At 45.1% G+C, this 11184-nt stretch overlaps 1 protein-coding gene across 4 annotated transcripts in view; it reads left to right on the forward strand.

The window, feature by feature from the left end:
- The window catches only part of DAP3 (death associated protein 3), a 34055-nt gene that overhangs the window by 14963 nt on the left and 7908 nt on the right, over positions 1–11184 (forward strand). For 3 of the 4 annotated variants that reach the window (XM_056123634.1, XM_056123633.1, XM_056123635.1), the window contains exons 3-6: positions 3297–3416; positions 5903–6004; positions 10826–10934; positions 11066–11158. In XM_056123634.1, coding sequence (XP_055979609.1) covers positions 3297–3416; positions 5903–6004; positions 10826–10934; positions 11066–11158 — 424 coding nt within the window. The remainder of the gene's footprint in view (positions 1–3296; positions 3417–5902; positions 6005–10825; positions 10935–11065; positions 11159–11184) is intronic. The other variant, XM_056123636.1, reaches the window with a different exon arrangement.

The following is an 11184-nucleotide window of genomic DNA, read 5'->3' on the forward strand; positions in this document are numbered from 1 at the left end:
CTATTTTTTCTCTTGTGTGCAAGGCCTTGTTTGTGCTTTACTACTGAGCCACATCCCCAGCCCTTGTTTGTTCATTTGTTTATGTATTGTTTGGGGACCACACCCAGCAGTACTAGGGTTACTATTTCTGGCAGTGCTCATGGAAACATTTGGACTCTTAACCACAGTTTTTTGTTTTTAGATTGTTGTTTTTTCAACTATTTAGGAGAGGGTTGGGTTTTTTGGTCATATCTGGTGGTGCTCAGGGGCTACTCCTAGCTCTTTACTCAGGAGAGGCTACTGACTTTTCTTAGGTAACAGTATATGGTGCCAGGGACAAAACAGGATCAGTTGCATACAGGCTAGGTAAGCACTCTTTCCAGCACACACACACACACACACACACACACACACACACCCTTTTTGTTTTTATTTATTTATTTTATTGGGTGTTGAGGGCCACACCCAGCAGTGGCAAGGCTTACTCCTCCCTCTTTACTCAGGAATCACTCCTGGTGGTGGTTGGAGGACATATGCAGTGCCAGGATGGAACCTGGCACATGCAAGACAAGTGCCTTAACCCCTGTACTGTCTCTCCAGCCCATGATGTGCTCCATTTTCAAAACAGTTTGCAGTTGGTCTGGGGAGATGGCTCAAAAGGCTGGAGTGAATGCTTTGTATGTGGGAGCCCCCAAGGTTGATGCCTGCCACCACATGCTCCCCTGAGCACTGCCAAGAATTGACTCCCTCAAGCACTGACCCAGTAGTAGCCCACAAGCACCTCTGTGTGGGCCAAAAACAAAACCCATTATTAATAACATTTGATTCTTCCTCTTCCACTGTGTATGGAAATACATTCATGAGCCCCTGTACGGCCAGGTTCCCAGCACCACTAGATCCAGTCACCAAGAGCATCAGGTTTACACCTCTACCAGACCACTGCAGAGAGGGGCACCCTGGGGTCCCACGCCAGCAACACTGGGAAGGCCCCGAGAATAAGAATAAATAAAATAGAATGGAGATTTGGGAGTCAAACTTATATATGGATTCTGGTTTCAGCACCTATACTGACTTCCCTGAACTTATGTTTCCTCCATCAGAAAACAGCATAATACTGTTTATCTTCCAGAATCTTCATTTTGAAACAATGTGCGTAAAGCACTACAATGCCTAGTTTCAAACAGATAGTTAAAAAATGCCATGCAAGGGACTGGAGCCTTATTGGGTGTGGTCCAAACCTCCCCACAACTCCCATGCAAAAAATAAAAGGTGTGTATGAGTGTTGTAACAGTGGATACTAAAATAATACATATTTGGGCTGGAAAGGTGCTTGCTTGCCTTGCACACGACCAAAATGGGCTGGATTTACCACACTCCATATGGGTCCCTGAGTCTGTCAGTAGGAATCCCTGAGCATTGCCAGGTGTGGCCTATTGCTAAGCATTCTAAGATTTTAAAGCTGGCGTCCCCTGGGTGGGACGCTGCTAACTAAAGGTAAGAATAACGTTCAGTGCACCCCCACTCTAGAAAGTGAGTGGGAGAATAGGATTTTTTAGTTTGCTGGGAGTTAGAATTCTAGCAGCAATCCCCCACTAAGATGAGACAGATTCTGGGCCTTCCCAAGATCTTTCATAGTTTCTCGAGCCAGACTGAACAGGCTAAGACGTTTATGGATTTGATTCAGTGTCTCTCCTGCAAGACAGGGAACTCTGCATTTCCAGAGACCAGGTCCGGTCCTGCTTTAAAGTAGTTCATGAGGTAAACCCATGGTTCCTGGATGAAGGGACTCTAGAAACCAAGATTTGGGGAAAAGTTAAGAAAAATGTCTATAAGGCATCTAAGGAAGGGACTAAGATCCCCCTGGAATTCTGAATTACATGGGAGATTGTTGATTCTGTTCTCCTGCTTTGGAAAAGCACAGTCGAGGAGGAGGAGGAGAATATTAGGGATAGCAAGGCCTCAGCTTCTCCCATACCTAAATTTCGAAAGGGTTTTCATAGTAAAAACATTTCTCAGGCTGATGAGTGAATATAGCTCCGCTTCCGATGCATCTGATGAAGGTGATGCAGTTGGCAGTGCTGGGGGACCAGGTGGTACCATGGATCAAAACTAATCCTGCACTAGCACTCTGGACATTTCACTTGTGTGTGCAGGTGCATGCGCATCGCGCGCGCGTGTGTGTACACACACACGTGCTGGGAGGTAAGCCCAGTGCCTCAAACATTCTACACGTGCTTCTAACACTGAGTTACATCCAGGTTCATTAGTAAGCATCTTTCCCCTTCTACTTAGTATTTCCTCAGATGAAATCTTACCCACCCCTTCTCCTTCCTGGGTGAGAGATTTCTGTACACCACTGACTGGCCAAGAGAGCAGTTTACTTTCCTTAACTAGATGCTTGATACACTCCCTCTTTACAAGTCTCCAGTAAAATAGGTTTTATTTTAGGACACGGCTAGTGGGGAAGGTGTTGCAGGGAGGGTAATTATACCTATCAAATAGGAGCGCTGCAGTAACCCCCCTCTAAACTGAGGTGACTGAGTACTGGACATCGAAGAGTTGTACGGGAGAGGCCAAGATTCGTCTCTGTGGGCAGCAGCTTTAAAAAGAAGTTTCCTGCTTTAGGCTGTCAGTGGCTGTGTCCTGCTCCAGAATAGTCTCTAACAGAATTGTTTGTTTCCGTGTGGGACAGAGCTCTGACAATGCAACACAAGCTGGAACAGATTTAAAGTATGAGTAATGTGTTTGGACTTTACTAACAAGGATCTCCCTTTTACAGAAAAACAGATGTAATTTTTCCTCTTTGCAGGCAAGATTTAAAACCTCAATGTTGGGGTAAGCCAGAGAGAAGTACAGGGGTTATGGTGCCTGGCTTGCCTTGCACACAGCTGACCCAGTTCAATCCCCAATATCCCAGAGTCCCTTGAACACCACTGATGTGACCCAAAAACAAAACCAACAGACAACAGAAAAATCAAAATCTCAGAGTTGGGGGCAGAGCTTACTCAAAGGGCTAGTGATTGTGCTTTGCATGCCAGAGGCCCAGGTTCAAATCCTGCCCCGGGTGATTCCCCTGAGCACCCAAGCACTGTGCTAAGCCCTCCCCCCCCCCCCCCCCCCCCGGTCAAAAAAAAGTGGTTTTTATTTCAGTGTGGGCTGGAGATGTTGTTCAGCAGTACAGCCCTTGCCTTGTATGTTTAAAACCCCACTTTACATTTCCCAGCACCACAAAAGCAACAGCAAAAAAATGGGGTGTTGTAACAAACAAGTGTGAAAAGTCTGATAATTCCAAAACACTAAAATGATCTATTTTCCAGCTGGACCCTCGACATTATTTACATACAGGAACCCAAACACCCCAACATCTTGCTGCTTTGGACAACCAGGTTCCAGTTGAAGGTCCCCGAACTGTTTCTCGAACCAGTGAGGGTGATCCGGTGAGTTGTTTGTATGCATATGGATGTTTTTCCTAGGCTTATCATTTGTGTTTTTCTCATTTCACATGCCCGGAAAACTGAAGAAAGCTGAACAAATTACACATAGCGAGACAGTATACTAAATAAACCTACATTCTGAAGCCTGGATCTTTCCCACTCCTCTCTGAATACTGTAGTTTCCTATGGTACTTGGGGAGGTGAGTCCACACCTATTCTCATCTCCTCCTCCTCTGTACTCACCTCAGACCAATGATATGGTTGGATAGAGAGTAAGTATGTAGCAAGTGGTTACTGTCATTTCCTTACAAGTTAAATTGAGCATTTGATGGGTCAGACTTAAAGGACGGCTCTATTTTTATTTTAGGGTCTCTGATTTTGGTGGCTGTCCTCAGGGTACCACACTGTAACAGGGATAAAACCCAGGCCTTCAGCAGGTAAAGTGTGTACTCTATCCCCATAAGTTATCTCTTCAGCCCCAGACAGTTTTAGGCTTAGAAAACAAAGTGGCCTCTGTCACAGAAACTTAGCCCAACCATAAACAAATGTGTATTGGCTATATTTTAATAGCACTGTCATAGCACTGCCCTCCCGTTGTTCATTGATTTGCTCGAGCAGGCCCAGTAACGTCTCCATTGTGAGACTTGTTACTGTGTTTGGCATATCGAATACATCATGGGTAGCTTGCCAGGCTTTGCTGTGCGGGCGAGATACTCTCGGTAGCATGCCGGGCTCTCTGAGAGGGACGGAGGAATCGAACCTGGGTCAGTCCGGCCGGCCACGGGCAAAGCAAATGCCCTACTGCTGTTCTGTTGCTCCAGCCCGAAAGTAGTGAGTGGTAGCAAGGTCAACTTAAAGTAAACCTGCAGCAAACTATATTTTAATAAAGGTTTTTTTTTTTTTTTTTTACAAAATCTGCTAGTCAGCCACAGTTTACCAACCGTGGTATGTATGAATAATCCTAAAGAATTAACATATGGGTCCGAAAGACAGTCCCAGGATTAGTAAAGGCACATGCTTTGCATGTGGCTCACCACATTTCTATTCCCAGCACCATATGATCCCCAGAGCATCACCAAGAATGACCCTTGAGCACCACTTGGTATGGTCCAAACCCAAGCTTCCCCCCCCCCCAAAAAAAAATGGAAGAAATTACTTCCCTGTGACCTCATTAGAAAGAGGGTATTTTAAGGGGGAAAAAATGTTTTCTTAATTATTTGGTACTGTTTTCACCTTTTTCAGTGGATTTCCTATTGTTTGGATAGGGTACTAACTTGTTTTTTTATAGGAGCAGCGCTTAACAAGTTTGTCAACAAAATTCAGGAAGGATCCCAGAAGTATCCAGTGTTAGATTTTCTACTTCAAGTTCCAATAGGCTAGAAGTCAGTGTCTTTTATTCTTATTTTTCATTCTTTTCTTCCCATAATTACTACTTCCTGTCATAAATGAAATTAGCTGTGTGGTCTCTGCTTAGATGTGCAGGGAACTGATCAGCATTTTATCACTACCCTCTAAATTTCCCCATTGCCACATATGGGCATGTGGAAGGAAGAAAATAGCTCATTACCAAAGCCCCATCAAAGCTGTGTGCATTTTATTTCTGTCTCTAGCCGTCACCTAGTTTGAAAGCACCAAATGAAATAGAACAAGTGAATGAAGTCATTGAAGTGTCTTTCAGCTTTCCCTATAATTGTAGGCCCTTTATCTGTCGATTCCTCCGGGGTTTCTATGGAAACAGTGGCATGCAGATGAACTTGGTCATGTGACTGGAGCATCTCTATACACAGCATAAGAAGCACATCCAGATGGCCTGAATTATCTCTGCTACTTCCACATCTAGGATTTACGTTGCTGAGCAACTGGCTCCATCATTCAGGCCAACACCAGCTCCGTATACACACTATGAATTGAGGGACAACCACCAGTGATTTTTGGTCTAAGATAAGAAATGAAAAAAATGAAAACTAGGAACCAGAGAGGTAATTCAAAGGACTGGAGCACCTGCCTGGATTTTGCTAGGCCCTAAGTTGGATCCCTGAGCTCACTGGGGACAGTCCCAGTGGCCCCCAGGCCCCAGCACCACTAGGCCCGAACCCTGAACCATCTACTCTTGAGACATCATTGGAAAGAAAAAAGACAATACAAAGGCAGGGAGGGAAGATTACTTTTTCCTGCTCTGAATGAGGGATGAGAGATATTTTTCAACACTGTCTAGCAGGCAGGCTCTCTCTCTCTCTTTTTTTTTTTAAGTTTTGGTTTTAGAGCCATACCCAGCAGTGTTTAGGGCTGCTTTCAGGGATCACTCCTTTGGGGTTCGGGGGGCCATATGTGGCAATCTCTGAGCATCGCCGGGAGTGACCCCTCCCCCCCCAAAAAAAAATGTTGACTGTGTGCAAGGCAGGTACCTGAAAGCCTGTGGCCTTACCTCTTCAGTCTTCGTCACTTCATCTGTGGCCCCATTCTACAACTCTTCATAATTTTGTTTCCAGGACAAGCATGGCGAGCAGCACAAGGGTCAGCACTACAACATACCCCTCCAGGACCTGAAGACTGTCTTCCCCCATGGCCTTCCTCCACGCTTTGCAATGCAGGTGCTCTGAACAGGGGAGGGTCTCTGGGATCATGCAGAGAACCAACTGCTGAATTGGTTTGGTTTTGGGGCCACTCACAACGCTCAGGGCTGACTCCTAGCTCTGCGCTCAGGGATCACTCCTGGCAGGGCTCAGATCACTCCTGGCAGGGCTCAGAAGACCATATGGGGTACCAGGGATCAAAACCAGGTTGGCCATGTGCAAGGGAACCTTATCCACTGTGCCATCTCTCCGGTCCCGAGAATCTACTGTTGATATCAGATTAAAGAGCAGAAACCCATACAAGATGAAATTCAGTTTTTTATTATCTTCTGTGAATAATGCTATTAATATTACATTAAACCAAAATTTATCAACACAAACTTCTTTAAGATCAAATCCAAGTTATGCAGCGTGTGAAGTCTGTCCTACACAGCCCCAATTATTTTTTCCCCCTTTCCCTACCCTTTGTTGTGGTTTCTGTTATGCCAGAGTCACAGACTTGGTTGTGGCGCTCCCACTTCCTCACCAGGATATCACGTTAGTCCAGATGCCAGCACACCTCGACGGCAGGAGGCTCACACTTAGTTGTACAAGTGGTCATGCACTTTTTGGGGATGCATTTGCCGGGAGGTGGGAAGAGGTTCACTCACCTGAGTTGTGGTGCTTATGCACATTTGAATCACTCGCTGAAATGTCCCCATTTGTTAACCCAAACAGCAGAGCCTTTGGGCTCTCACTCAGACATGTGGAATAGTGCCTCCCTGGTTTCACACAGGCATGGCCAGTGCTCTGCTGCCGAGTTAACCCCCAGCAGCCCTCTCTTTTTGTTTGTTTTAGAGTTGGGGAGCATACTTCCAGGTATGTTCTTAGTCCTGCACTCAATGATCACTCATGGCGGGGCTCAGGGAATTCTATATGGTGCTGGAGATTGAACCGGGGTCGGCTGCATGCAAGGCAAGGTGCCTTCCTCATTGTTCTCTCTCTCCAGTCCTATCCTCACTTATTATTTTGTTGGTTTGTTGTTTGGGGTCACAAGCTACTCACAACTCAGTACTCAAGTACTAGGGGGACCATGAGGTGCTGGGGCTGAAATCCGGGCTTCCCACATGCAAAACATTTGCTCAGCACATCAAGCCATCTCTCTTTTGTTAAAAGCCACCGATCCCATTTGTTAAAAAGAATTTTCCTTTCTCCATTTTATTTTCTTGGATCCACAGTACCTTTCCAGTCTCCATATGGGAGGGTTTATCTCAGACCTATGTCATTGGTCTGATCATCTGCTTTCATTCTAATATATTGTTTTGATTATTTAGCCCTGTATAGAATAATTTAAAGTCAGGGGAAATGATGCCTTCCATCTTCTTCCCCTTTTAAACTGCTTTCACTGTTCAAGGAGGGAAAGAGTACAGTTTCACACACACCTTCACCGTATTTATTCTGTGTCCCAGACGAATGCCATTGGGATATTTGTGGGGACAGCACTGACTCTAATGCTTTGGGTAGGAAGATCATTATCAATGTTAAGTCTTAGTCCATGAACATGGAGTATTGTTTCCATTGCTGTCTCTGTTCTACTTATTAATGATTTTTCATAAGTCCCCTCCACTGTTGATTCCTAGGTACATGAGATTGAGTTTGATGTAAATGGAATTTTTTTAAGGGCTGGAGCGATAGCACAGCAGGTAGGGCGTTTGCCTTGCATGTAGCCAACCCGGGTTCGATTCCCAGCATCCCATATGGTCCCCTGAGCACCGCCAGGAGTAATTCCTGAGTGCAGAGCCAGGAGTAACCCCTATGCATTGCCGAGTATGACCCAAAAAGCAAAAAAAAAGTAAAAATGTTTTCTAATTCATTTAAGTTTAGAAATGCAACAGTTTTTTTTTACTTAAAAAAATTTTAACTGAATCATCTTGAGATCCAGTTATGAAACTGTTTCAATCACACAATGTTCTAACACCTGTTCCTTCACCAGTGCACATTTCCCACCACCAATGTTGCCTCTATGGCTCTTCTTCTTCCCTCCCTTTTTTTTCCTTCAGGCACTGTGGTTTGCAATCACTTTACCTCCTTTGAGCACCCAGTAATTCTCCAGAGTGATCATTTCAACTATCGGTGTCACAGTGGTCCCTTCTCTGTCCTAACCACACTTCCCCCACAACCTCTCCTTGTGACAGATTTCATACCTATGGACCAGTCCTCTTGCTCTTATTTCTACTATCCTTGGATACTAGTCTCATACTATGTTGTTTTACAATCCACAAATGAGTGTCTTCTTTCTGTCTGCCCCTCTCTTTCTTCCTCTGACTCATTTCACTCAGCAATGGTACTCTCCATGTCCATCCATTTCATTATTTCATTTTTTGTAATGGCTGCCTATTTTTCCACTGTATAGATGTATCATGGTTTTGTTATCCAATCATTTGTTCCTGGGCACTTGGGTTGTTTCCAGATTTTGCCTATTGTGAATAGTGCTGCAGTGAACATAGGAGTGCAGATGCTTTTTCTGCATTGTTTTTGGGTCCCTACGATATATACTTGGGATCGGTACTGCTGGGTCATATGGAAGCTCAATTCCCAACTTTCTGAGAATATACATATTGTCTTCCAAAAAGGCCAGACCACCTTCCCACCACCATTATTTCCAATTTTCCCAATCACCACCCAAGCCTGCCCCAATGGCAGGCCCTAAATATTTTGTACTGCTTGTTATGAATAATTTGCTAAAAATAATCAAAAAAGATTTAATTAGGAGAAAGTGTGTGGAGATTGTTGTATTTCTCCCTGGAGCTATTCAGCCCTTATATAAGAGATTACTAGCATGTTGTTACAGCTTAAGCCTTGTATGTCAATATTTTCTTAATCAAGATTGGTTGCCTTCTACTTTACATCCCATCCAATGTGGTGTGGTTTATTCATTCTTAATAAAGAACTTGACAGTAGGTGATCCACAGCTTCAGAATCAGAGAGGTGGTATTTTTGTTTGTCTGTCTTTCTGGGTCACACCCGGCAATGCTCAGGGGTGACTCCTAGCTCTGCACCCAGGAACTATTCCTGGCGTTGCTCAGGGGACCGTATGGGATGCCAGGGCAGATGCCCTCCCCACTCTGGCCTCCATACTAGCGCTCCAGCCCCCAGAGTCAGAGTTGCCACCTCTGTTGTGCTATATTTCAAATCAGATGTAACCCCAGGAAGGTGTTTGGTAAGGGAGCAAATTGTGTAATATAAACAGTTATCAGAATTTTCATTAGTTAAAGATTTTTTTTAAAGTTTTGGTTAAGTTTGATAATAGCACATAACCAGAATCAATCATTTGTTTGGGCTCTTGACACTGGTCTGAGACTGTCTCCGTGCATCCTGCGGCATCAGGGCTGTGAGGGACCAACTTTAGCCATTTCATGCTACTTTAGGAATGACTTGGCCACCAGAGCTTTGGAGGGAATTACTCATACATTCTTTCCATAATTTCCATTATGTGAAAGCAACTCCTTCACCATTGTTTGTGTATTTTAGTATTCTATTGCCAAATATGGCATTTCAGTTTTAGTATCTCTCGTATTTTTAAAGGTTTTACTGTCCTTTAACGGTGCCCTCACCTGTCAATTCTTCTTCAATTGTTGGTAGAATCTCGTTTCCACCCCCACTTCTGGGGGCTGCAGAGCTTACATATGCAGCCATGGGGTTCTCGGCCTTATGGATTTTCAGTTATGCGTACACATGTACCCACCAGGAGTCCTCCTCACTTTGTGGTATTTACATAGACTCCAGCTGTAGTGCTTCATGAGGGCTAGACTCCTGGTGATAGCGTTCGCACACCTGGTTGCAGGGATCCTCTCTGGCAGAGCCTCTAAGCCACTGCTTAGCACACAAACCTGCTGTCCATCCACGACTCACCCTTCTAAGCACTGAGCCAGCCCCAGGTCACAGGTAGGATTTCTTTGCTAGATGCCACCAGTGCAACAGGAGATGGTTCAGAGGGGTTGAACACTTGGCACACACTCAGGTTTAGTCAAAAACAGGCCACAGTTTGATCCCTGTCACTGAAGAGTTCCCCGAGCACTGTTGGGAGTGGCTGTTCCGGGAACCACTCTAGGGATGGTTGGGCAAAGCCCCAAAACAAAAATCAAAACTGAAAAACTGAAATGGACATATCAAAGCGGGAGTATGCCTTGCATGCACAAGAGCCCAGTTCAATCCCTGCCTTGCGTATGCCTTGCTGGGTGTAGCCTAGTGGCCCCTAAGCCCTTTAGGGTCCGAGCAGCATAGGCACGCAGATGGTCAGGCCCAGCACTACAGCCCTTACACGCCAGTGAGGCCCAACAAGATCACCACTTTCCTTCCCTTCTCCCTACCACTCCCCTTCCCCTGGTGCTGTAGTGGTGCTGTCCAGAGCTTCCCACCCCCCCTCACCCCGTACCCGGCTGCAATGTTCTCTCACGCTGCCCTCTCACTGAGGCATGCTGCCGGCCCAGTTTATACCCCTGCTACCACATATGGCACAGAGCCAGGAATAAGTTCTGAGCATGGCTGGATGTAGCCCCAATGCTCCACCCCCAAATTTACATGAACCCTTATTGATTCACATACAAGTTATATATTAAGATTATTTGTGGAGTTCAATTAACATCTATGTTTCACTAAATTATTAAAATCTATTATCCTATTTGATGTAGGATAAGATTTTAGCTCAGTTATATGGAAAGATTGTCAATTTTTCTGTATACCCATCCTCATATAACTGAACAAAATTAAACAGCTTTGTTAAGATGTGGTTGCTTTCTTAGCTCTGTTGTGTCTACCAGGAGCTAGCCTGAAGTCTCACACCTGGGCCTCTCTCACTAGGTGAAAACATTCAATGAGGCATGCCTAATGGTAAGAAGCCCAGCCCTGGAACTTATACAGTACCTGAAAAACACCAATTTTACCCACCCAGCTGTGCGCTATGTTCTCTGTATCCTTTCCTGCTGCGTTTATGTGGTCATGAGCCAAAGCCCTCCTTCCTGGAACGAAGAAATGCAAAAGCACTGCTTGGGAAAGCAGCAGAACACCTGCTTGTAACATTTTCTTTAACAAGCGCCTTAGATGGGGAGAAAGGAACAGGAAAAACTCTCAGTCTTTGCCATGTCATTCACTTCTGTGCAAAACAGGACTGGCTGATCCTGCATGTCCCGGATGGTAAGACCTTCCTCGGTCCTGTGTGG

This window comes from Sorex fumeus, unplaced genomic scaffold (assembly GCF_029834395.1).
Source record: "Sorex fumeus unplaced genomic scaffold, SorFum_2.1 ptg000047l, whole genome shotgun sequence".
Lineage (NCBI taxonomy): Eukaryota > Metazoa > Chordata > Mammalia > Eulipotyphla > Soricidae > Sorex > Sorex fumeus.